Here is a 27,711-nt window from a genome sequence, read left to right as displayed (position 1 = left end):
CACCATTAGAACCAAGGCCATCAGATGCCATCTGAGCTGAGACATGAAAGAAAAGAAGCCAGTGGTGGAGAGTTCTGGAGGTAAGAACATGCCAGGAGGAAGGGTCAGCAGGTGCCAAGGCCCGGAGTGGAGAATGAGCTTGGCAAGTTCAAAGCCAAAAGGTCAGTGTGGCTGGTGGGTGGGGATTGAACAGAGAGGGGTAAGGACAAAGTTGCAGGGAGGCAAACTCCTCAGCCTCTACTACGGAGTTTGGATTGTTTGTAAAAATTAGTAGGCTTTATTTTTGTTGTTGTTGGTTTTTGTTTGTTTTGAGACAGGGCCTTGCTCTGTCACCCAGGCTGGCATGCAGTGGCACAATCACAGTTCTCCCGGGCTCAAGCAATCCTCCAACCTCCTAGCCTCCTGAGTAGCTGGGACTACAGCTGCACGCCACCACACACAGCTAATTTTTTATATTTTTTGCAGAGACAGGGTTTCTCCATGTTGCCCAGGCTGGTCTCAAACTCCTCAGCTCAAGGGATCTACCTGCCTTGGCCTCCCAAAGTGCTGGGATTACAGGTGTGAGCCACTGCTTCCAGTGGCTTTATTTTTTAGAGCAGTTTTAGGTTTAAAGAAAATTAAACAGAGGCTAGGTGTGGTGGCTCACACCTATAATCTTGGCACTTTAGGAAGCCAATGCGGGAGGATGGCTTGAGGCCAGGAGTTCAAGACCAGCCTGGGAAACAGTGGAACACCCGTCTCTACAAAAAAATACAAAAATTAGCTGGGCATGATAGTGCATGCCTGTGGTCCCACCTACTTGGAAGGCTGAGGCAGGAGGATTCCTTGAGGCCAAGAGGTTGAGGATGCAGTGAGCTGCGATCGCGCCACTGCACTCCAGCCTGGGCCACAGAGAGAGACCCTGTCTCACAAAGAAAAAGGAGGGAGCCTGGTCACTTGAGGTCAGGAGTTCAAGACCAGCTTGGCCAACATAGTGAAACCCCACCTCTACTAAAAATACAAAACAAAATTAGCTGGGCATGATGGCATGCACCTGTAATCCCCTAGCTACTTGGGAAGCTGAGGCGTGAGAATCGATTGAACCCACGAGGCAGAGGTTGCAGTGAGCTGAGATCGCACCACTGCACTCCAGCCTGGGTGACAGCAAGACTTAAAAAAAAAAAAAAAAAAAAGGAGGGGGAAGGGAAGGACCAGAAGGCTGGAGGGCCAGGGTAGAGCTGATCCCCCACTCACCAGGTGCCTCATTGTGTCTGGCCCTGAGCTGTCTCCCTTTAAGAAAAACCCAGGAAGCTGGCCATCGTTTGTGAACTGAGCCTCAGAGAGGTTAAGCATCAGCCCATAGGCAGTGGCATGAAGCACGGTTGCGGGTGGGGCGTCCGTGCCATGCAAGCCAGGCCCCCACTGTCCCCGCAGATCCAGCAGGCCATCCACGGCAACCTGCAGAAGCACACGGTACTCATCATCGCGCACCGGCTGAGCACCGTGGAGCACGCGCACCTCATTGTGGTGCTGGACAAGGGCCGCGTAGTGCAGCAGGGCACCCACCAGCAGCTGCTGGCCCAGGGCGGCCTCTACGCCAAGCTGGTGCAGCGGCAGATGCTGGGGCTTCAGCCCGCCGCAGACTTCACAGCTGGCCACAACGAGCCTGTAGCCAACGGCAGTCACAAGGCCTGATGGGGGGCCCCTGCTTCTCCCAGTGGGGCAGAGGCCCCAGTGCCTGCCTGGCAGATGTGCCCACAGAGGCCCCCGGTGGCCCCCAGCTGCCCTCTGAGCCCAGGCCTGCAGCACTGAAGGACGACCTGCCATGTCCCATGGATCACCGCTTCCTGCATCTTGCCCCTGGTCCCTGCCCCATTCCCAGGGTACTCCTTACCCCTGCTGCCCTGAGCCAACGCCTTCACGGACCTCCCTAGCCTCCTAAGCAAAGGTAGAGCTGCCTTTTTAAACCTAGATCTTACCAGGGTTTTTACTGTTTGGTTTGAGGCACCCCAGTCAACTCCTAGATTTCAAAAACCTTTTTCTAATTGGGAGTAATGGCGGGCACTTTCACCAAGATGTTCTAGAAACTTCTGAGCCAGGAGTGAATGGCCCTTCCTTAGTAGCCTGGGGGATGTCAAGAGACTAGGCCTCTCCCCTTTACCCCTCCAGAGAAGGGGCTTCCCTGTCCCGGAGGGAGACACGGGGAACGGGATTTTCCATCTCTCCCTCTTGCCAGCTCTGTGAGTCTGGCCAGGGCGGGTAGGGAGCGTGGAGGGCATCTGTCTGCCATCGCCCGCTGCCAATCTAAGCCAGTCTCACTGTGAACCACACGAAACCTCAACTGGGGGAGTGAGGGGCTGGCCAGGTCTGGAGGGGCCTCAGGGGTGCCCCCAGCCCGGCACCCAGCGCTTTCGCCCCTCGTCCACCCACCCCTGGCTGGCAGCCTCCCTCCCCACACCCGCCCCTGTGCTCTGCTGTCTGGAGGCCACGTGGATGTTCATCAGATGCGTTCTCTTCTGTCTTTGGTGGATGGGATGGTGGCAAAGCCCAGGGTCTGGCTTTGCCAGAGGCTGCAACATGTTGGGAGAACCCGGTCAATAAAGTGTACTACCTCTTACCCCTAACCTCTGACTTCTACTTGGGCCAACTGCCTCATCGCCCAGTTAGGTTTTTCCACCAGACCACGGCTCTCCTCTCAGCCCTCTCTGGTGGAGTTGCAGAGAGACTTTGGGTGGTCCAGGGCCTCCCCCTGTGTCTGGGAGCCCCATCTGCGCTCCTCCCATCCCAGGGTCTCTGGTGTAGACATTCCTGTCTGCCTGTCTCCACGGGGATTGCGTAGGGGGATAGAGACGTTGCCTTGAAATCCCAGGGGCCTCTGTGCTTCCCGGGACAGCTGAACTGAGGCCCAACAAATGCCACCTGTTCTTTTCCATCGGGGCCCAGGCACCCGACACCCACCCCAATCCATGCAGCAGAGAAATATTACCCAGCAGGACAGCTCAATCAGCAGGGAGGTTTGGGCCCGGACACAGGGAGACCCCTGCGGTGGCTATTCTTACTTGCTGAATTGTGAAGAAGTCTGGGGTCCCAGGAGGAGGGCTCTGTGCCAACTGGTAGAGTAGTATTTCAATTTTTTTTTTTTTTTTTTTGAGACAGAGCCTTGCTCTGTCACCCAGGCTGGAGTGCAGTGGCACAATCTTGGCTTACTACAACCTCCACCTCCCGAGTTCAAGCGATTCTCCTGCCTCAGCCTCCTGAGTAACTGGGACTACAGGCACCCACCACCACACCCGGCTCATTTTTGTATTTTTAGTAAAGATGGGTTTCACTGTGTTGGCCAGGCTGGTCTCAAACTCCTAACCTCAGATGGGCTGCCCACCTCGGCCTCCCAAAGTGCTGGGATTATAGGCGTGAGCCACCGCGCCTGGCCAGCCTTGTCTTTCTCTTATAAAAGCACTTGTCATTGGATTTAGAGGCCAGCTAGATAATCCGGGCTGATGTCATCTAGAGGTCCTTTGCATCTGCAAAGACCCTTTTTTCCAAATACGGTCACTTCACAGGTTCAGGGGTTTGACAAGGGAAGCTTTTGGGGGCCACCACTCAGCCTGCTACAGAGGGGAACTTGCAACCTTGGTTGAAGTTAACCTCAGGACTTCCTTTTTGATTTTAGGAAGTAGAGGGGGTTAAGTTTTCAGAGACTTAGCATATCTTCAGATGTTTCCAGAGAAGTTGGAAATACCAATTTTCATGTGAGATCAGCTGTTTTTTATGTATTGGCTCAAATTATTTGGACAAAACCGAGGACCAACAGGCACATGTGTAGAGGTGGTCTCCAGCCTGTGAATCTCTAGTTTGCAGCGTCAGTGTTGGACATTCCTGTTCTGCAAAGTCCCTCGCAAGGGGCTTCCTGGCCCCAGCCCAGCCCCGTTCCAGTCTAAGCTCCTCTCCCATCTGCCTGTCTCTTCTCATCCCTGCACTTTCGGGCTGAGAATTCCAGATTCTTCTCCCTCTCCTATGGAGTTAGCTCCAGTGCCTTGATTTGTAAACCCACACCCAAAAGTGCGCCATAGGCAGACAAAAGAACCTTCCAGAGACCGAATTACCTTCTTTTTAGGAGGTACATAGGAGTTTTAAAAAAGTAATGTTTAGGCCAGATGCTGTAGCTCATGCCTGTAATCCCAGCACTTTGGGAGGCCAAGGTTGGTGGATCACGAGGTCAGGAGTTCAAGACCAGCCTGGCCAACATGGTAAAACCCTGTCTCTACTAAAAATACAAAAATTAGCCGGGCGTGTTGGCACACTCCTGTAGTCCCAGCTACTCGGGAGGCTGAGGCAGGAGAATTGCTTGAATCCGGGAGGCAGAGGTTTCAGTGAGCCGAGATCGCATCACTGCACTCCAGCCTGGGTGACAGAGCGAGACTGTCTCAAAAAAAAAAAAGTTTAATTTTGAAATAATTTTAGATTTACAGAAAAGTCACAAAACAATACAGAAAGTTCCCTTATGCCCCACCCCTCACAGTTTCTCTTCTCTTAAAATCCCACAGTACTGGGGTACATTTGTCACAACTAGGAAACCAACATAGCATGTCACTATCAGTGAAACTGCAAGCTGTATTTGTGTGTCACTAGTTTTCTCACTAATGTCCTCTTTCTGTTCCAGTATCCCACATTACATTTAAGAGAGGAGTGTTTTTGTTTGTTTGTTTGTTTGTTTTTAGAGACAGGTTCTTGCTCTATTGCCCAGACTGGAGTGCAGAGGTGCTATCACACCTCACTGTAGCCTCAACCTTCTGGGCTCAAGTGATCCTCCCACCTCAGCCTTCAGAGTAGCTGGGGCTACAGGTGCACATCGCCATGCCCAGCTAATTTTTTCTTTTGCTTTTTTTTTTTTTTTGTAGAGACAGGCCTTGCTTTGTTGAACAGGCTGGTCTCAAACCCCTGGCCTCAATCAATCCTCCCACCTTGGCCTCCCAAAGTGTTGAGCTTATAGGCATGAGCCACCACGCCCAGCTAGAGATATAATGTTTTCTTCTGTTTGTTTTATTTTGGCAGGGTTTTTTGTTTTAGTTTTTGAGACAGGATCTCTCTCTGTCATCCAGGCTGGAGTGCAGTGGCACAATCTTAGCTCGCTGCAACCTCTGCCTCCCTGGTTCAAGCGATTCTCCTGCCTCAGTCTTTTGAGTAGCTGGGACTACAGGCGCCTGCCACCACACCCAGCTAATTTTTTTGTGTTTTTAGTAGAGACAGCGTTTCACCATGTTGGCCAGGCTGGTCTTGAACTCCTGGCTTCAAGTAATCCACCTGCCTCGGCCTCCCAAAGTGCTGAGATTAGAGGTGTGAGCCACTGCGCCAGCCTAATGTTTTTAAAATTGTTTTTATTGCAGCAACATGCAGACAATATAAAACTTATCATTAGTGACATCTAGTACGCTTATGATGTTGTGTAACCATCATCATTATCTAATTCCAGGACATTTTCATCACCCTAACAGAAAACCCTATACCCATTAACAGTCACTCCCCAATTCTTCCTCCACACAGCCCCTGGCCGCCAGCATTCTAAAATCTGGCTCTGCAGATTGGCCCCTCTGGCCTTTTCATGTACATGGAACCGTATACTACGTGGCCTTTCGTGTCTGGCTTCTCTCATCATGTGTACAAGGTCCAACCATGTTGTGGCATGAATCAGCACTTTATTCCTTTTCATGGCTGAATAATATCCTATTGTATGGCTATGCCACATTTTGTTTATCCATTCATCTGTTGATAGATATTTGGGCTGTTTCCACCTTTGGGCTATTGTGAATAGTACTGCTATTAGTGCTGCTAATAGTGGGAACATTCATGTTTTGTTGTTGTTGTTGTTGTTTGAGACGGAGTCTCGCTCTGTCGCCCAGGTTGGAGTGCGGTGATGCAATCTCGGCTCACTGCAAGCTCCGCCTCCTGGGTTCATGCCATTCTCCTGCCTCAGCCGCCCAAGTAGCTGCGACTAGAGGCGCCCACCACCACACCCAGGTAATTTTTTGCGTTTTTAGTAGAGACGGGGTTTCACCGCGTTAGCCAGAATGGTCTCAATCTCTTGACCTCGTGATCCACCCACCTCGGCCTCCCAAAGTGCTAGGATTATAGGCATGAGCCACCGCGCCCGGCCCAACATTCATGTTTTTTTGGTGGGAGTTTGCTTTCGCCTCTCTTGGGTAGATGTCTGGGAGTGGAATTGCTGGGTCCCATGAGAACTCTGTGCTCAACGTTTTGAGGAACTGCCAGACTGTCTTCCACAGCGGCTGCACCATTTTGCATTCCCACCAGCAATCCATGAGGGTTGCAATTTCCCCACATCCTCACCAACACTTGTTATTTTCTGGTTTTGTTTTTGTTTTTAATTATCACCATCCAGGGCCGGGAACAGTGGCTCACATCTGTAATCCCAGCACTTTGGGAGGCTGAGGCAGGCAGATCGCTTGAGCCCACGAGTTCAAGACCAGCCTGGGCAACGTGGTGAAACCTCATCTCTACTAAAAAATCCAAAAACTGCTAGCCGGGCATGGTGGCACACACCTGTGGTCTCAGCTGTTCATGAGGCTGAAGTGGGAGGATTGCTTGAACTCGGAAGGTGGAGGTTGTGGTGAGCCGGTATCATGCCACTGCACTCCAGCCTGGGTGACAGAGTGAGACTCTGTCTCAAAAACAAACAATATAAAATTGTCACCATCCTGGTGGGTGTGGAGAGTTATGACTTTTAAAGCTGACTTTTTTCTGTTACAATTAATTTAGCAAATGTCACTGTCCTCCTTCTGTCCCACACAGTGTGCTGGGTAAACCAGGAGAAAGTAATTGCAGTCGAGGGCTTTGGGGACAGCACAATTGGCCAGAGAGACAGATGAGGAAAACAAGCAGGGATGAGAGAGAATGAAGAGGAGCACGGCGCCCCAGGGCTGGCTTAGTCCTGGCGCCAGGACTTAGTTTACTCTGTCATTGTTTCTTTCCCACATTAGACTTTGTCTTCGTCACTGCTGTATTCCCCAGTGCCTAGAACAGTGGCTGACACATAGTATGTGCTCAGTAAACAGCCATTAAAGAAATGTTTGAGCTGAGCATAGAGGCCCATGTCTGTAATTCCAGCTACTCGGGAGGCTTAGGTGGGAGGATCACTTGAGTCCACGAGTTTGAGGCTGCCATGAGCTATGATCGTGCCACTGCACTGCAGCCTGGGCAACAGAGCATGACCCTGTCTCTACAAAACTTGAAAAAGAAAGGAATGATTGAACTCTTCAATACGCCGTAACATAGTGTGAAAACAATGAACACAGTCCAATCACCTCATTTAACAGACAGGGAAACTGAGGCCCAGAGAAAAGAAATGACTGCAGGGTTATAAATGTATTTAGCAGAATGGCCAAGGCTGGAACCCAGGTCCCCACACTCCCTGCTGCTGCCTTCGTCTGGAGAGTGTATTTCAGTTTCCAACTTGCCAGGGCTAAAGACGACCCCAATCCCAGGAAGATGGCAGACTCAGCCCAAGTCAATGCCTGAGGCAGCTGCTGAGCCATGAGAGGTCTCTGAAGTGACTTGGGGTCCTAGGAGCCCACAGGGACCCTGGTGATGACTTCAGGGTGAAGATGTGCACAAAGCACCTTGCCAGGCAGAGCCCCTTCCCCATGCCCCCTGCTGTCTGCTGCAGCTCCCCTGTCGACTGGACTGGTCTGTGTCAACCTCACTCTGTGTCGGCAGGTTCAAAAGCCACGCCTGAGAAAACAGAAACAGCACAGAGGAGGGTTAAGCCCGATGGCCCTGGCTCTTCAGGGTTTTGTTCCAGAACTTTTGGGGTCATAAATTTCTTGGGAAATTTGATGAAAATTCTAGGAACTCTCCTCAGAAAAATACCCATACACATAAAGCATTGTATGCAACTTGTGGGAAACGTGTGGTATTTTACAATTCCTCTGTCAGGGGGCCCTGAGTTAAGGACCGTTGCTCCACTGGGATTAACAATTAAGAATTAAAAATTAGCCAATGTAAGTATCGGTGTGGCTGGGCGCCCTGGCTCACGTCTGTAATCCCAGCACTTTGGGAGGCCAAGGCGGGCGGATCACGAGGTCAAGAGATGGAGACCATCCTGGCTAACACAGTGAAACCCCGTCTCTACTAAAAATACAAAAAAAAATTAGCCGGGCGTGGTGGCGGGCGCCTGTAGTCCCAGCTACTTGGGAGGCTGAGGCAGGAGAATGGCGTGAACCCGGGAGGCGGAGCTTGCAGTGCGTGGAGGTCACGCCACTGCACTCCAGCCTAGGCGACAGAGCGAGACTCCGTCTCAAAATAAATAAATAAATAAATAAATAAGAAGTATTGGTGTAAGGCAGGACACAGTGGTGCACGCCTGTAGTTTCAGCTCCTCAGGAGCCTGAAACGGGAGGATTGCTTGAGCCTGGGAGGTTGAGGCAGCAGTGAGCCATGATGGCGCCACTGCACTCCAGCCCAGGCGACAGAGTGAGACCCTGTCTTAAGAAAAAAAATGCCGAGCGCTGTGGCTCACAACTGTAGTCCCAGTACTTTGGGAGGCTGAGGCAGGTGGATCACTTGAGTCTAGGAGTTCAAGACCAGCCTGGGCAACATAGTGAGACCCCATCTCTACTAAAAACTTAAAAAAAAAGAAGAAGAAAAATTAGCTAGGTGTAGTGGCGTGTGCCTATAGTCTCAGCTACTCCGAAGGCTGGGATGGGAAAATCGCTTAAGCCCAGGAATTCAAGGCTGCAGTGAGCCCATAATTGTGCCACTGCACTCCAGCCCGGGTGATAGAGCGAGACCTTCTCTCTAAACAATAAAATAATAATAATAATAGATTGGAAGGCTACACAACCAATTCATGTTGGAGTTTGTCTGGGTATTGAAGACAAAAGCATGAAGATATGCAATACCTTACTTCTTTAAGAATAAAAATAGACTTGGCTGGGTGCAGTGGCTCACACCTGTAATCCCAGCACTTTGGGAGGCCAAGGTGAGCGGAACACTTGAGGCCAGGAGTTCGAGACCATCTTGGCCAGCATGGCAAAACCCATCTCTACTAAAAATACAAAAATTAGCCGGGCGTGGTGGCACATGCCTGTAGTCCCAGCTACTCGGGAGGCTGAGGCAGGAGAATCACTTGAACCCGGGAGGCGGAGGTTGCAATGAGCTAAGATCGTGCCACTGCACTCTAGCCTGGGCAACAGAGTGAGACTCCATCTCAAAACAATGAAGTCCATATTTCTAAAAAATAAAAAAGACTCAAAGCAAAGAGAGGAAATCGTTAGCAATGGCTAGTCCAGAGCGGTGGGTACCATGTGTTTGTTATATTGTTCTATGTACATTTCTGAATACTAGAATTTTCTTCAGGGGTAGGAGAGGGAACACTGTAAACAAACTAAACAAACCCTGGCATGATAAGTGCTGCTGTGGCCCAGGAAGACTTCCTGGGAGAAATGGAAAGCAGCTGTTCTGACTTCTGTTGACTGAAAATAGCAGTCATTAAGCCACCCAACAGCAAGCCAGTGCATCCGGCTGAGAACCTGGCCCAGACCTGAGCGGCCGGCCGGGCGTCTCCACCTCCTCCCTCCCTAGCCGCCTCTATTCAATGAGCCCAGCCTGAAACAGGGGCCTGGCATTCTAGACAGTTCCACAGAGAAGAAACTCTGGAACCCAGCACTGACACAGCCATTGCTGCTGACCATTTGTTTCTGGCCCCAGGTAAGGAAGCTGTTATCATTTCAAATAATAATACGGACAATTTTTTAATTTTTTTTTTTTTTGGCAGAGGGAGCTCAGAAGGAGGTTAATTCTTTAATGTTTGCTTTTTGTTTTGTTTTGAGACAGAGTCTCTGTCTCCCAGGGTAGAGTGCAGTGGCGCGATCTCCGCTCACTGCAAACCCCGCCTCCCATATTCAAGCGATTCTCCTGCCTCAGCCTCCCGAGTAGCTGGGATTACAGGCATGTGCCACCACACCCAGCTGATTTTTGTATTTTTAATAGAGATGGAGTTTCATCATGTTGGCCAGGCTGGTCTCGAACTCCTGACATCAGGTGATCCACCTGCCTCGCTCTCCCAAAGTGCTGGGATTACAGGCGTGAGCCACTGTCCTCGGCCAATGTTTGCTTTTTAAATTGTGGTAAAATACACATAACATAACATTAACCATTGCATTTATTTATTATTGTTATTTTTTAAAGACAGGGTCTTGCTCTGTTGCCTAGCCTGGAGTGCAGTGGTGCCATCATAGCTCACTTCAGCCTTGAACTTCTGGGCTCAACTGATCCTTCTGCCTCAGGCTCCTAAATAGCTGGGACTACAGCCTGTGCCACCATGCCTGGCTAATTTTTAGATTTTCTGTAGAGACAGAGTTGTGGTTATGTTGCCCAGGCTGGTCTTACATTCCTAGTTTCAAGTGATCCTTCTGCCTTGGCCTCCCAAAGTGCTGGGATTACAGGTGTGCCCCATCACGCCCAGCCAACCATTTTAAATTGCATGATCCAGAGGCATTAAGCAGACTCCCAATGTTTCCTTTGACATTTAGCAAGCATATTTATTATCTTCTTAGATCTGAATGACCAGCCTGCAGATATCAGAACCGAGATGGATGGATGATGATGACAATGATAACCATTCAGGTATAAAACATTTTCAGTGCAGCAAACATGAGTCTATGCGCTTTATGTGATTTTTTTTTTTAAGACAGGGGTCTCACTCTGTTGCCCAGGCTGGAGTGCAGTGGTACGATCTCACCTCACTGCAACATCTGCCTCCCAGACTCCAGTGAGCCTCCCACCTCACCCTCCCAAGTAGCTGGGACTACAGGCATGTGCCACCATGCCTGGCAAATTTTTTTTTTTTTTGTATTTTTTGTAGAAACGGGGTTTCACCACGTCACCCAGGCTGGTCTCAAAGTCCTGACCTCAAGTGATCCTCCCACCTTGGCCTCCCAAAGTACTGGGATTACAGGTGTGAGCCACTGTGCCCGGCCCACTTTATGTGACTTTAATGCTTTTAATCCTCACAACAAGTCTATGAAGCAGCTACTACGGTTAATGCAGTTTTTTCAAAAAAGAAAAATGAGGTTAAGTAACCTGCAAAAATTAAGTGGCACAGCACTGGGAACTGAACACAGGCAGCCCGAACCCTGACCAGAGCCCTGAACCTTTTCCCTAGACTGGGGACAGGTTTATATGCTTATCTAATCTCCACCCAAATTATTTTCCACCTTTGCCTTTTTTTTTTTTTTCCTTTGCAGTTGTCACTAAGGGCTGCTTGTTGCACCTCAGGAGCTGGGGATAGTGAAGGAGATACCTGTGCTGAGTCACTAACAGGAAAGGGCTGAGAAAGAAGCATTGCCAATGGTTTCTCTTTCCTGGTTTTTATTCTTTCCTCAGAGAGGAGGAAGTTGACCATTTAAACAGGTGAGTTGGCTGGGCGTGGTGGCTCATGCCTGTAATCCCAGCACTTTGGGAGGCCGAGGCAGGCGGACCACTTGAGGTCAGGAGTTGGAGACCAGCCTGGCCAACATGGTGAAAACTCATCTCTACTAAAAACACAAAAATTAGCCAGGTGTGGTGGGGAGGCTGAGGCAGGAGAATCACTTGAACCCGGGAGGCAGAGGTGGCAGTGAGCCGAGACTGTGCCTCTGAACTCCAGCCTGGACGACAGAGTGAGACTCCATCTAAAATAAATAAATAAACAAACAAACAAACAAACAAACAGACAGATGAGTCACCCAGGGGGAGGTCCTAACAGTGACCTAAGGTGACAGTGACAGTGCCTCACATTGTTACAGCTCTTTACCTTTGACTACCTGAGATCAGTCATTCAGTAAGCATTTATTGAGAACCTCCATCTACCAGAAACTGTGCTAGGTTGTGGGTCACAGTGGAGACTAAGAGGTCCGAGATCACCTACATCCTACTGGGTAATAAACTCCAGATGGTGAAAAGATGGCAGCAGACAAGAGAGTGACTTGGGAGAGGAGCACTGTTTGAGCTGGGATGGTCTGGGGAGGTGATATGGGAGCTGAGCCCTGAATGACAAGGAGGTACCAGCTTTGGGTATCTAGAGGAAAGAATGATCCCAACCACAGTCTGGCACTTCCTCAAAAAGCTCAACATGGACCTGGGCACAGTGGCTTACAGTTGTAATCCCAGCACTTTGGGAGGCTGAGGCGGGAGGATTGCTTGAAGTCAGGAGTTTGAGAACAGCCGGGGCAACATAGTGGGACCCCATCCCTACAAAAATTTAAAAATCAGCCAGGCATGGTAGTGCATACCGGTCGTCCCAGCTACTTGTGTGGCTGAGGCAGGAGGATCCTTTGAGCTCAAGGAGGTTGAGGCTGCAACGAACCGTGGTGGTGCCACTGCACTCCAGCCTGGATGACAGAGTGAGACCTCGTCTCTAAAAATAATAAAATAAAGCCAAAAAGTACAAACAATCCAATGTATGAATGGATAAACAAACTGCAAACTGTGGTATGCACATACTGTGGGGTATGATTCAGCTGTAGAAAGGAATGAAGTGCTGGTACATGCTATAACATAGATGGTCCTTAGAAGCATTATGCAAATGAAAGATGCCAGGCAGGGAAGGTCACCTATGGTATGATTCTTTTTACATGATATATTCAGAAGAAGCAAATCTATAGGGATAGAAAGCAGATTAGAGGTTACCAGGGCATGGGGAGGGAGGAATGAGGAGTGACTGCTTGCTGGATACAAGATGTTTTTTACAGGGTGATGAGAAAGTTTGGAAGCTGGAGAGACCTGGTGTTTGCACAATATTGTGAATACATTTAATACCAATGCATTTGTACACTTTAAAATGGGTAAGTGGCCAGGTGCAATGGCTCATGCCTGTAATCCCAGCACTTTAGGAGGCCGAGGTGGGAGGATCGCTTGAGCCCAGGAGTTCGAGACCAGCCTGGGCAACATAGGGAGACCCCATCTCTACAAAAAATAAAATATTAGTCGTGCGTGGTGGCCTGTGCCTATAGTCCCAGTTACTTCACAGACTGAGGGGGGATGATTGCTGGGCCCAGGAGTTTGAGGCTGGAGTGAGCCATGATTGTACCACTGCACTCCAGCCTGGGCGACAGATTGAGACTCCGTCTCAAAAATAAAAAAGAAAAAAAGGTTAAGTGCATGTCATGTGAATTTCACCTCATTAAGGAAAAAAAAAAAAGATAAGTAGGGGAGGAGCTGGATCTCACAAAGGATTGTGAAGTACAGAGACCTCCAGGCAGCAAGAGGTGGGACATCTGCCAAGCAGGACACGGCCAGGGGACAGAGTGGGGGGCACCCAAGGGAGGAAGGAGGAGGGGACAGGAAGGCGAGGGCTCCTGGGGCCATGGCGAGGTAGTTGACTTTTATTTCATGAAAACTGGGGGCATTGAAGGGTTCTGATCAGGGCGTGACCTGATTGATCCTCTGGGCTCAGTGTGGAGAAGGTACTGGACGAGGACCCAGAGAGGTGGCTCCCCCAACACCCCGGGCAGCCAGGCCTGGGCTCACCCCACTCTGTAGATAAGGAAATGCTGCCTGCAGAGGCTGCAGCCACGGTCTCATCGCCAAACCTTCTGCAACCCTTATTCAGCATGTCCTGCTCTTATTTATAGCTGAAGGAACCTTGCGAGTGGAGGGTGCATGCAGAAATGCTTCAAGGAATTTTCTGCTCTGCATACAGCAACAAGCACTGGCCAGCAAGGGCCCCGGGGCAGCAGCACAGGCCCACACAGACATGCAATAGAGGTCCTTTACCTCCCCTGGACCCAGGTCCATGCTGGGCACGCCCTGGCTGGGAAGAACTAATTCAGGGCAGTTACACAAGCGCTGCCCGAGGCCCTGTGTTGACAAGGCCTGGTCAGCTGCCAGATAAATTCCTTACCTCTGGTCCTTAATGATCTGGCTTTTCTGGACAATCCATGGCCTAAAGAAAGGGAAGATTCTTTTCAAACTGGAGCCTGGCTGGAGGCCATGAGACCGTAGTGGTGACTGATGTGTGCTGGCTCTGGCTGAGGACAGGCTTCTCCAGAACAGGAAGATGGCTGCTTTGGGGACATCTGGATTGGACATCCTTCATGCCCCACTGCCACCAGGCAGTCTCCCCTGATTTCTCACTACCATAGCTGGTCTCCTCCATCTTCATTTATTTGGCCTGTGTGGGCTTTTCTAGCATGTTGTTTGCTCTTCAAACACTCTAGGAATTTCTTAAAGGCTGGTACCTGTGTCCTCATGTAGCAGGTGTGCTCCCTGCTCACAGTAGGTGCTTTTCTTTTCTCTCTCTCTCTCTCTTTTTTTTTTTTTTTTTGAGACAGGGTCTTGCTCTGTCGCCCAGGCTGGAGTGCAGTGGTGCAATCTCGGCTCACTGCAACTTCTGCCTCCTGGGTTCAAGCAATTCTCATGCCTTAGCCACACAAGTAGCTGGGGTTACAGGCATGTGTCACCCTGCCCAGCTAATTTTTGTATTTTCAGTAGAGATGGGGTTTCACCATGTTGGTCAGGCTGGTCTCGAACTCATGACCTCAAATGATCCACCTGCCTCGGCTTCCCAAAGTGCTGGGATTACAGGCGTGAGTCACCGTGCCTGGCCTGATGGTTCCTTTCTGACTCATCTCAGACTCATCATGGTGGAAATGAAGCCTTGAGATTTTCTCCCAAACTTGTTTTTCTCTTAGTCTGAGTTAATGGCACCGTATGCTGGTTGCTTAAATTGAAAAATCTCAGTGTCGTACCTGACTCCTTCCTTTCCCCGTGACCTGTCGGAGCGTCGGCTGGACTTCCTGTGTTGGAGTCTATTTCCCGATCCCTTTGCCCCACCCAAATCCAAGCTACCTTAGCACCTGCAGGGCTGCCCGGCTCTCCTTATTCATTCTGCACACGGCAGCCTTCTTTTTTTTTTTTTTTTTTTTTTACATCGACTTTATTCGACTTTATTTTTTAGAACAGTTTCACAGAAAAATTGTGAAAATAGTACAGAGAATTCTCATATACCCCTCAGCCATTTTCCCTTGCTATTAGCATCTGATGTTAGTGTGCTGCATTTGTCACAATTAATGAACCAATATTAATGCATTGTTATTCACAGAAGTCTATACTTTATTCAATTTCCTTAGTTTTTCCCCAACGCCCTTTTCTGTTCCAGGATCCTGAAACTGCCTTTACCAAATTATGACAGTTAAAAAAAAAAAAAAATCTGGCCGGGCGCGGTGACTCACGCCTGTAATCCCAGCACTTTGGGAGGCCGAGGCAGGCAGATCGCGAGGTCAGGAGATCAAGACCATCCTGGCTAACACGGTGAAATCCCGTCTCTACTAAAAAAACAAAAAATTTGCTGGGCATGGTGGTGGGCGCCTGTAGTCCCTGCTACTCGGGAGGCTGAGGCAGGAGAATGGCGTGAGCCCGGGAGGTGGAGCTTGCAGTGAGCCGAGATCACACCACTGCACTCCAGCCTGGGCGACAGAGCAAGACTCCGTCTCAAAAAAAAAAAAAAATCTGACATAGCTGACTCCACCTTGCCTCTAACCTCCAAGCTGTCCTTGTTCATTCCTGAGCATAGGCCAAGCTAACTTTGGGAGGAATTTAGTTTATAGTTTAATCTTAAAACAAGGATGAAAATAGCCCTTCCCAAAACAATCCTTTCCTTGCTCGGAGATCAAAACTGCCCTTGTAAAACTAACAAATTAGCCACAAGGGTAGAAATCATGACTCAGAGCCAGGCACCATGGCTCATGCCTGTAATCCCAGCACTTTGGGAGGCTGAGGCAGGTGGATCACTTGAGGTTGCGAGTTTGAGACCAACCTGGCCAATATGGTGAAACCGCGTCTCTACTAAAAATACAAAAATTAGCCAGGTGTGGCGGTGTGCACCTGTAATCCCAGTTACTCGGGAGGCTGAGACACAAGAATCACTTGAACCCAGGAGGTGGAGGTTGCAGTGAGGGGAGATCGCGTCAGTGCACTCCAGCCTGGGCGACAGAGCGAGACCCTATATATATAAAAAAAAGAAATTATGGTTCAGGAATTGTGTAGCCAGAAGTCACAAGATTCATAACCTCCCCAATTGCTCCTAGAGATAACATCACTATCATCAAGCCTAAGATTGGTGTTCGAGATGTTTCTTTTTAATCAGTGTTGACCAGGTTGGTCTCGAACGTGTAGCCTCGCCTCCCCAAGTGCCAGGGCAACCGGCCTGAGCCACGGCGGCTCCCTCGAGGTGTTTCTTAGACCCTACATTCTGATGGACCAATTGGCGCCACCCAGACTGGTAAACTGGCTCAACTGGTCTTGTGATCCCACCCAGGAGCTGAGGATGACAAGAAGACAGCTTCAACCTCCTGTGATTTCATTCCTGACCCAACCAATCAGCATTCCCGGTTCCTTAGCCCTCTACCCACTATATTATACTTAAAAAACCCTGGTCTCCAAATTTTTGGGGAGACTGATTTGAATAGTAAACTCCCATCTTCCGCTTGATTGGCAGTGTGTTTACTAAACATTTTCTCTATGGCAATACCACTGTCTTGGTAAATCAGCTCTGTCTGAGCAAGGGGCAAGAAAACTCTGTCGCGTAATTACAATCCCACATTACATTACATTACATTACATTTATTTATTTATTTTTGAGACATGGTCTCATTCTGTCACCCAGGCTAAAGTGCAGTGGCACCATCTCAGCTCACTGCAACCTCCACCTCTCAGGTTCAAGCGATTCTCCTGCCTCAGCCTCCCAAGTAGCCAGGATTACAGGTGCACGCCACCACGCCCAGCTAACTTTTGTATTTTTGGTAGAGACGGGGTTTCACTGTGTTGGCCAGGCTGGTCTTGAACTCCTGGCCTCAGGTGATCCACCCGCCTCGGCCTCCCAGAGTGCTGGGCTGACAGGCGTGAACCCCCGTGCCCGGCCCCACATTATATTTAGTAGTCTTGTCTCCTTAGTTTCCTCCTGGCTGTGACAGTTTCTCTGACACTTTTTGTTTTGATGACTTTGACTGTTTTGAGCAGCACTGGTCAGGGATTTCGTAGGTTGTCCTCCGCTAGGATTTGTTTGATATTTTTCTCATGATTAGACATGGCAATGGGTTTTAGGGAGGATGCCATTTTCATCAAATCCTATCAAACGCACACACAATCATTATGACCTGTCACTGTTGATGTTGACCTTGATCACCGCTGAGGTCATTCATGTTGATCAGGTTTCTCTACTGTGAAGTCACTGTTCCCACTTTCCAGACTGTGTCCCTTGCTTTTTGTTTGTTTGTTTGTTTGTTTTTTAGGCAGAGTCTCATTCTATTGCCAAGGCTGAAGTGCAATGGCTGATGCTGGCTCACTGCAACCTCTGCCTCCTGGGTTCAAGCGATTCTCCTGCCTCAGCCTCCCGAGTAGCTGGGACTACAGGCATGCACCACCAGACCTAGCTATTTTTGTATTTTTAGCAGAGATGGGGTTTCACCATGTTGGCCAGGCTGGTCTCAAACTCCTGACCTCAGGTGATCTGCCCGCCTCGGCCTCCCAAAGCTGGGATTACAGGCATTAGCCACTGCGCCTGGCCACACTGACCTTCTTTCTTTACGTCAAACATGCCAACCTTGTCCCTACCTCTGGGCCTGTGCATAACTCTTCCCTCTGCCTGGAACCCCCTTCCCTAATATTCTCTTGGCCAGCTCCCTGTCATCATCCAGGTCTCTCTCTACCCAAATATGTCTCCACTCCTGGGAAATCCTGGGAAATCCTGAACCCCTTAGGAGTGTTCACCATGTTGGTTTTTTTTGAGACAGAGCCCTGCTCTGTCCCCTAGGCTGGACTGCAGTGGTCCATCTCGGCTCACTGCAACTTCTGCCTCCCGGGTTCAAGGGATTCTCCTGCCTCAGCCTCTGGAGTGTCTGGAACTACAGACACCCACCACTATGCCTGGATAATTTTTGTATTTTCAGTAGAGATGGGGTTTTACCATGTTCGCCAGACTGATCTCAAACTCCTGGGCTCACATGATCCTCCTGCCTCGGCCTCCCAAAGTGCTGTGATTACAGGCGTAAGCCACCATGCCCAGTCCACTCGTGTCTTCTAAACTCCACCTTTGTGACTGCTCCTTGGTAATTTGGCATCAACCATGGCAGGAGTTTTTACACTACAGGAAGTGGTAAGTACTACAAATTAATACTCTTTCCCAGGTACTCTTTTGTGCTTTTTTATTTATTTTAATTTTTTAAATCTTATAATAGAGACAGGTCTTGCTATGTTGGGCAGGCTGGTCTCAAACTTCTGACTTCAAGTGATCCACCCACCTCACCCTCCCAAAGTGCTGGGATTACAGGCATGAGCCACCACACCCAGCCCAGATTCTTTTTCTTCCCCCAAGAAAAAAAAAAAGCCTTCTTCGGCCAGGCGCGGTGGCTCACCCCTGTAATCCCCAGCACTTTGGGAGACTGAGGCGGGCGGATTACCTGAGGTCAGGAGTTTGAGACCAGCCTGGCCAACATGGTGAAACCCCGTCTCTACTAAAAATACAAAAACTAGCTGTGCGTGGTGGCACACACCTGTAATCCCAGCTACTCGGGAGGCTGAGGCAGGAGAATTGCTTGAACCTGGGAGGCGGAGATTGCAGAGAGCCGAGATCGCGCCACTGCACTCCAGCCTGGCCGACAGAGCAAGACTCTGTCTCAAAAAAAAAAAAAAAAAAAAGGCCTTCTGATTACTTCATTTTCTGAATCCCCCTGGAATAAGCCATTCTCATTCACGGTGTTGGTGAACTTCCTATGACCCCTCTCAAGTTGGTTGCTGGACTAGGTGCTTTTTGAGCCTTGGTTCTGCCTCTGTTTTACATAGAACATGCGCAAGTCACTTAACCTTGTTATGTACAAAATATCGATATCATGAATATACTGAGAGAAATAAAGGTGAAAGCATTCATGAAAATAAATACCTGGAAAGTACCTTTTCCCAAGTATTTCCAGGTAGCTGATTGCTAAACATTTATTTGGATAACCATTGAGGGATATCGCTGACCCCAAACTCAGGGGACAGTAAAGAAGTTTTCCTTGAGGCCGGGCGTGGTGGCTCACGCCTGTAATCCCAGCACTTTGGGAGGCCGAGGTGGGTGGATCACCTGAGGTTGGGAGTTTGAGAACAGCCTGACCAACATGGGAGAAACCCCATCTCTACTAAAAATACAAAATTAGCTGGGTGTGGTGCCGCATGCCTGTAATCCCAGCTATTCGGGAGGCTGAGGCAGGAGAATCGCTTGAACCCAGGAGCTGGAGGTTGCGGTGAGCCAAGATCACACCATTGCACTCCAGCCTGGGCAACAAGAGCGAAACTCTGTTTAAAAAAAAAAAAAAGAAGAAGAAGAAGTTTTCCTTGACGCTGCACAAACCAGAAAAAGGAAAAGGAAGAGGGAGAATAAATAATTCCTGAAAGATTGTTGCCACCGGCCTGCCTGCCCGTGGATACAAATCAGCTGGAGGCACAGGGAACTGAAGCTGGGAACTCGATCTGAGGTCACCCTGACTGGCGGTGCCCAAGAGTGCGGCAGAAGCAGGTGCACGTCTTCTCCAGAGGAGAGCTCCTTCCTTCTAGGCCTCAGAGAATTCCCCACAAATAACTTTTCCAGGGCAATAACCAACACACATGGTCCATAGGGAAACAAGACCATGTGAACAGGAACCAGAAGAAATAGGCAGCAGAAGCAGACTCACACAGACCTCAGACGCTGAAATTATCCAACACAGATTCTAAAACAGTTATGCTCAACGGTTTAAAAAAGTAATCATCAGGGCTGGTGCAGAGGTTCATGCCTGTAATCCCAGTGCTTTAGGAGGCCGAGGCAGAAGGACTGCTTGAGGCCAGGAGTTCAAGAACAGCCGGGGCAACATGGCAAGACCCTCATACTACAAAAGACTTTTTTAAAAAATTAACTGGGCATGATGGCATGTACCTGCAGTCCCAGTTACTCAGGAGGCTGTGGCAGGAGGATCCCTTGAGCCCAAGATTTCCAGGGTACAGTGGCTATATGATTGTACCACTGCACTCCAGCCTGGTGACAGAGAGGCCCTGTCTCTAGAAAACAACAGCAACAAAATCATCAAGCTTGAAAACATTTACAAGGAATATAAGGCTATAAAAATAACAGATTTCTTTTTTTTTTTTTTTTTGAGAGAAAGTCTAGTTCTGTTCCCCAGGCTGGAGTGCAGTGGCTCGATCTCAGCTCACTGCAACCTCCGCCTCCTGGGTTCAAGTGATTCTCCTGCCTCAGCCTCCCGAGTAGCTGGGATTACAGGCACGCACCACCATGCCTGGTTAACTTTTTTTGTATTTTAGTAGAGACAGGGTTTCACCATGTTGGCCAGGCTTGTCTCGAACTCCTGGGCTCAAGCGATCAGCCCTCCTCGGCCTCCCAAAGTGCTGGGATTACAGGTGTGAGTCACTGTGCCTCGCCATAACATATTCCAAAAAGAACAAAATAGAACTTTTAGAAACTTAAAAAATAAATAAGGAATAATCTCAATTATTGTATGTGACAGAAGATTGTTCATGGTGGAAGAATTAGTGAGATGACAGAAGATTGTTCATGGTGGAAGAATTAGTGAGATAACAGAAGTTATGGCTGGGCAGTGGCTCACGCCTGTAATCCCACCACTTTGGGAGGCCAAGGAGGGCCGATCACTTGAGCCCAGGAGTTCGAGACAAGCCTGGCCAACATGGTGAAACCCCATCTCTACTAAAATATAACAACAACAACAACAACAACAAAATTAGCCAGGCGTGGTGGTGTATGCCTGTGGTCCCAGCTACTCGGAGGCTGAGGCAGGAGAATCGCTTGAACCTGGGAGGTAAAGGTTGTAGTGAGCCGAGATGGCGCCTCTGCACTCCAGCCTGGGTGACAGAACGAGACCCTGTCTCAAAAAAAAAAAAAAAAAAAAAGTTATCCAGAATGTAACATAGAGAGACAAAAAGAAAATACCAAAGGGAGAAGAAGAGAGTTGGAAGGTTCTTTGAGAAATGTTGTCATACATTTGTTTGGAGTTGCAGACAGAGAGGCAAGAGAGAATGGCATGAGAATTCTCTGAATCGCTAATGGCTGAGAATGGTCCAGAACCGACGAAAAACAACCTGTAGGTTTGAGGAGGCCAATATTTGCTGAATGAATGAATGAATAAGTTGGGGGAGATGCCTTGATCAACGTGCCTGCCACCTCCCTTCCCCTCACATGGGGGCTGCCATGGTCCGAGAGCCCGTTCCTCGCCCTCCCAGGCTCTACACAGTGGGAGCCCATCCATGCCATTGAAAACCCATCTGCCTGCTGCCAGCCCTTCCTGCCAGATGTCCTTCACCCACTGTTCAGCCTTTGTTGTCTTGCCCCCGCCTCCCTAGTTATCTGCATGGCTTAAAATAGACAGGCCAGGGGAGGAATGTTGCCCAGCTACTCAGTGGCAACAAGCCTGCGACCTCAGACAGCTTCCAAAATGTGCCCCTCAGGGAAGAGGAATATGTCAACCTGGTTAGCGGTCTTCTCTCCTGGAACAAAAGGAAACATTTCAAATTCAGAAAAACAATCCAAACACCCTTCCAACTGAGAGGGCAGGAGGGAAGAGGGTTAGAAAGGGCGCCTGGTGTTTTCGTTTCATCTGTTGAGCCCCAACCAGGCTTCAGGGCAACCACACACCACTAACTGGCTGCCAAGGCCTGGCTTAACAAGGCAGCATGATCTTCCATATGCATGTTTTTCTGTCAATATAAAGCCTTGTTTTTGTAGTGGAGTGGAGATAGCAATTAGTCCCATTTTTCAGATGGGAAAGTTGAGGTCCCAGAAGCAAAGTACTGTCGTTTGCTCCTCGTCTTAATGACCACAACCCAAGTTATTTGGACTAGGTCGTTTTCTTCTTGTTTTTTGAGACAGGGTCTTGCTCTGTCACCCAGGCTGGAGTGCAGTGGTGCAATCTTGTCTCACTGCAAACTCCACTTCCCAGGCTCAAGTGATCCTCCCATCTCAGCCTCCTGAGTAGCTGGGATTACAGTCGCAAGCCACCATGCCTGGCTAATTTTTTTTGTATTTGTAGTAGAGATGGAGTCTCATCACATTACCCAGGCTGAAACAATTGGATTTTATTCTTGTAATAAAATCCAATTGTGGCACTATAAGGAAAACAGCTGTATATGATCTGGTTTTATTACCTGAAATTATCTTGGTTATATAACTTGTTTACTTGATTGGCATCTATTTGCTCTTTAGAGGAATATAAACTTCATGGGTGCAAAGGTGTTGCCTGTTTGGTTCACTGCTGTATTCTCAGCGTTTACAGCTCTAAGCGATCTGCCTACCTTGGCCTCCCAAAGTGCTGGGATTACAGGTGTGAGCCATCACGCCCAGCTCTAGGTAGTTTCTTCTTGTTAAAACTGCATATCAGGCCAGGCGCAGTGACTCAAACCTGTAATCTCAGCACTTTGGGAGACCAAGGCGAGGCAGGAGGATTGCTTGAGTTTATAGTGAGCTATGATGGTGCCACTGCTCTCCAGCCTGGGCAACAGAGCCAGACCCTGTCTCTAAAAAAAGAAAAAAAAACTGTACATCATCACCTACCACCATGAATCAAGTTCCTTTTGTAAGCCTGGGCAACATAACAAGACCCCATTTCTACAAAAAAATTTTAAATATTAGCCAGGTGTGGTGGCACGTTCCTGGGGTTTCAGCTAATTGGGAGGCTGAGGTGGGAGAGTTGCTTCAGCCCAGGAAGATGAGGCTGCAGTGAGCTGTGATCTCACCACTGCACTCCAGCCTGGGCGACAGTGTGAGACCCTGTCTCAGAAAAAAAAAAAAAGTTCCTATTTACACAAATTGTGCTCTCAAATTCTGTAGAGAAGACTGTCTGGTTTTCCTGACCCTCAAGTTTACAGTTAATTGGCAGAGACAGGTCAAATGCAGGTGGCAAAGTTTTCAGGCAGCTTATAAAAAAGAATACAAACAAGCAGATGTCGATAGATAGCACATGATGGTTCAATGGCGGGGGAGTGGCACCATTATCACAGGCAATGCTGGCCTTCCACGACCCCTTCCCCACGAACAGCCAAAGGGGTCTTTAAAAAAAATGGCTTTATTGAGATACAGAGGGACCTGAAATTGTGAATTGTCATTTCCCTGCTTAAAACTCTTCATTGGGCCGGGCGCAGTGGCTCACGCCTGTAATCCCAGCACTTTGGGAGGCTGAGGCGGGCGGATCATGAGGTCAAGAGATTGAAACCATCCTGGCCAAAATGGTGAAACCCTGTCTCTACTTAAAAAAAAAAAAAAAAAAAATACAGGCCGGGCGCAGGGGCTCATGCCTATAATCCCAGCACTTTGGGAGGCCGAGGCAGGCAGATCACAAGGTCAGGAGTTCGAGACCAGCCTGGCCAATATGGTGAAACCTTGTCTCTACTAAAAATACAAAAAATTAGCCGGGCATGGTGGCTCATGCCTCTAATCCCAGCTACTCGGGAGGCTGAGGCAGGAGACTCAGTTGAACCCAGGAGGTGGAGGTTGCAGTGAGTGGAGATCGCGTCACTGCACTCCAGCCTGGGCGACAGTGTGAGGCTCCGTCTCAAAACAAACAAACACACAAACACAAAAATTAACTGGGCATGGTGGCACGCGCCTGTAGTCCCAGCTCCTCGGGAGGCTGGGGCAGGAGAATCACTTGAACCCAGGAGGCAGAGATTGTAGTGAGCCAAGATTGCGCCATTGCACTCCAGCCTGGGCACAGAGCCAGACTCCGTCTCAAAAACAAACAAACAAACAAACAAACAAAAGACAAAAAAAACCCTCTCCATTGGCTGGGTGCCGTGACTCACGCCTGTAATCCCAGCACTTGGGAGGCCGAAGCAGGAGGATCACCTGAGGTCAGCCTGGCCAACATGGCGAAACCCCGTCTCTACTAAAAATACAAAAATTAGCCGGGCGTGGTGGTGGGCACCTGTAATCCCAGCTACTCAAGAGACTGAGGCAGGAGAATCGCTTGAACCCAGGAGGCAGAGGTTGCAGTGAGCTGAGGTTGTGCCATTGCACTCCAGCCTGGGCCACAGAGTGAGACTCCGTCCCAAAAAACAAAACAAACAAAACCCCAGAAAACCCCTCTCCATTGTTTCCTACTGTTCTCATAATAAAATCCACTTGTGTCACTATAATAAAAAAGGCTGTATATGATCTGGTTGTGTTATTACCTGAAATTATCCTAGTTACATAACTAGTTTATGTGATTGGCATCTGTTTTCTCCTTATTGGCATCTGTTTTCTCCTTATTGGAATGTAAACTTCATGGGGGTGAAGGTGTTGCTTGTTTGGTTCACTGCTGTATTCTCAGTGTTTAGAACAGTGAGTAGGTTATAGTAGATGCTCAATAAATGTATGAAATGATGAATAAATGAAAGCATGCAGGTGAGATTTTTTGAAAGAGGGAGGCTTAAATGATGATATGGAGCTGACATAGTATTTCTTAGGGTATGTATTTTTTTTTTTTTTTTTTAGGATGGAGTCTTGCTCTGTTGCCCAGGCTGGAGTGCAGTGGCATGATCTCGGCTCACTGCAAGCTCTGCCTCCTGGGTTCACACCATTCTCCTGCCTCAGCCTCCCGAGTAGCTGGGACTACAGGCACCCGCCACCACGCCTGGCTAATTTTTTGTATTTTTAGTAGAGACAGTGTTTCACCATGTTAGCCAGGATGGTCTCGATCTCCTGATCTCATGATCCACCCACCTAGGCCTCCCAAAGTGCTGGGATTACAGGCGTGAGCCACCACGGCTGGCTGAGTATGTATTCTTTTTTTTTTTTTTTTTTTTGAGATGGAGTCTCGCTATGTCGCCCAGGCTGGAGTGCTATGGCTCAATCTCGGCTCCCTGCAAGCTCCGCCTCCCGGGTTCACGCCATTCTCCTGCCTCAGCCTCCTGAGTAGCTGGGACTACAGGCGCCCGCCACCACGCCCAGCTAATTTTTATATTTTTAGTAGAGACGGGGTTTCATCGTGCTAGCCAGGACGGTCTCGATCTCCTGACCTCGTGATCCACCCGCCTCAGCCTCCCAAAGTGCTGGGATTACAGGCGTGAGCCACCGCACCCGGTCCCAAGTATGTATTCTTTAATGGTGAAAAATGCTGTATCACTTTATGTGATCCTTGAAACACTGTAGACATACATATTATTAATCCCCATTTTATAGATAAGGAAATTGAGGCAGGCACGTTAGAGGATTTGCACAAGTCCTTGTGGGCACTTTATTTTATTTATTTATTTATTTTTTGAGACAGAGTCTACCTTTGTTGCTCAGGCTGGAATGCAGTGGCATGAACTTGGCTCACTGCAACCTCTGCCTCCCCGGTTCAAGCGATTCTCCTGCCTTAGCCTCCCGAGTAACTGGGATTACAGGCATCTGCCACCATGCCTGGCTAATTTTTGTATATATATATTTTATATTATACTTTAAGTTCTGGGGTACATGTGCAAAACGTGCAGGTTTGTTACATAGGTATACACGTGTCATAGTGGTTTGCTGCACCCATCAACCCATCATCTACATTAGATATTTCTCCTAACGCTATCCCTCCCTTAGCCCCCAACCCCCTGACAGGCCCCGGTGTGTGATGTTCCCCTCTTGGTGTCCATGTGTTCTCATTGTTCAACTCCCATTTATGAGTGAGAACATGCGGTGTTTGGTTTTCTGTTCTTGTGTTAGTTTGCTGAGAATGATGGTTTCCAGCTTCATCCATGTCCCTGTAAAGGACATGAACTCATCCTTTTTTATGGCTGCATAGTATTCCATGGCATAATTTTTGTATTTTTAGTATAGACGAAGTTTCACTGTGTTGGCCAGGCTGGTCTTGAACTCCTGACCTTGTGATCTGCCCGCCTAGGCCTCCCAAACCTGAGCCACCACGCCTGGTCCCTCATGGGCACTTTAAAAATACAGCAGAGGCTGGGCATGGTTGCTCATGCCTGTAATCCCAGCACTTTGGGAGGCCAAGGTGGGTGGATCACCTGAGGTCAGGAGTTTGAGACAAGCCTGGCCAACATGGTGAAACCCTGTCTCTACTAAAAATACAAAATTAGGCCTGGTGCAGTGGCTCACACCTGTAATCCTAGCACTTTGGGAGGCTGAGGAGGGCAGACTGCTGGAGCTCAGGAGTTCAAGACCAGCCTGGGCAACACAGTGAAAACCCTGTCTCTACTAAAATACAAAAGAAATTAGCCGGGCATGGCAGAGTGTGCCTGTAGTCCCAGTTACTCGGGAGGATGAGGCAGGAGAATTGCTTAAACCCAGGAGGCGGAGGTTGCAGTAAGCTGAGATTGCGCCACTGCACTCCAGCCTGAGCGACAGAGCAAGACTCTGTCTCTAGTTAAAAAAAAAAAAAAAAAAAAAAAATAGCTGGGTGTGGTGGCACATGCCTGTAATCCCACCTACTTGGGAGGCAGAGGCAGGAGAATCGCTTGAACCTGGGAGGTGGAAGTTGCAGTGAGCCGAGATCGAGTCACACTACACTCTAGCCTGGGCAACGAGAGTGAAAACTCCATCTCAAAAAAACCAAAAAAACAAAAAACAAAAAAACAAACACACACACACACACACACAGCAGGGGCCAGGTGCAGTGGCTCACGCCTGTAATACCAGCACTTTGGGAGGCTGAGGAGGGCAGATCACTTGAGGTCAGGAGTTTGAGACCAGCCTGGCCAACATGGCGAAACCTGTCTCTACTAAAAATACAAAAATTAGCTGGGTGTGGTGGTGCATACCTGTAATCCCAGCTACTCAGGAGGCTGAGGCAGGAGAATTGCTTGAACCCAAGAGGTGGAGGTTGCAGTGAGCCAAGATCTGCCACTGCACTCCAGCCTGGGTGACAGACAAGACTCTGTCTCAAAAATAAATAAATAAATAATAACGGTTAGAATGATAAACTTTATGTATATTGTACCACAATAAGAAGTAATTTTTTAAAAGTGGTAGCTGAACTAGTTTTATGTGTATTAATAGAGATGGATTTCAAAACAGAGACAGAAGCATGTTGCAGAATAGGATGCCATATTTTTTAACAAAAATACTACCCAAAACAACACTAAATAAATCTGTTGTGCATTCATATGTATATATGTTAAAGAATAAAAATGGTCTGGAAAAATTCACACCAAGGAGTGTTAACAGTGGTCGCCCATGGGGAGAAAGGATGAATAGTTAGGTGGCCAAGGAGAACTTAGTTTCTTTGTCCTAATTTATTTATTTGTAAAGGACGATGGCGTGGAAGACTAAATAATAATTCCCCAATTACACCCACATCCTCATGCCCTGCCAGCGCTGTTTTGTGTGGTACAAGGTCTTTGCAGGTCTGATTAAGCGAAGGGCCTTGCGGTGGGGAGTGGCGCCTGGGCTATCCAGGTGAGTCCAATGGCATCACAAAAGGCTTCCTAAGAGGGAGGCAGGAGCGTCAGGGTCAGAGGAGGCAATCTGAAAACAGGCAGAGATTGACCGAGGTCCCTAGAAGCTGGGAGAAAAGCAAGGGAGCTGATTCTCCCCTCTGAGTTTCCAGAAAGAACCAGGGCTGCCAACATCTTGACTTTAGGACTTCGTGATTTTGGACTTCTGACCTGCAGAACTGTAAGAGAAGAAATGAGTGTTGCTTAAGCCACTAAGTTAGTGGTTGTTTGTCACAGCATAGGAAATGAATACAGGATTCATAGCTTCCCTGTACAGTTAAACATTATGCAGTTATA

General features: G+C 48.7%; 1 protein-coding gene across 33 annotated transcripts in view; it reads left to right on the top strand.

The window, feature by feature from the left end:
- The window catches only part of ABCB9 (ATP binding cassette subfamily B member 9), a 68,425-nt gene extending 45,100 nt beyond the window's left edge, over positions 1 to 23,325 (top strand). For 19 of the 33 annotated variants that reach the window (XM_055096295.2, XM_055096290.2, XM_055096308.2 and 16 more), the window contains one exon: positions 1,414 to 2,601. In XM_055096295.2, the coding sequence (XP_054952270.1) occupies positions 1,414 to 1,674 (261 nt within the window). In that variant the 3' untranslated portion in view covers positions 1,675 to 2,601. The other 14 variants (XM_055096303.1, XM_055096301.1, XM_055096300.1 and 11 more) reach the window with 2 other exon arrangements.
- The last annotated feature ends 4,386 nt before the right edge of the window (positions 23,326 to 27,711 follow it).

Source organism: Pan paniscus, chromosome 10, assembly GCF_029289425.2.
Source record: "Pan paniscus chromosome 10, NHGRI_mPanPan1-v2.0_pri, whole genome shotgun sequence".
Classification (NCBI taxonomy): Eukaryota; Metazoa; Chordata; class Mammalia; order Primates; family Hominidae; genus Pan; species Pan paniscus.
Note: the sequence above shows the minus strand (reverse complement) of the source record. Positions and strands in the feature narration are given on the sequence as shown.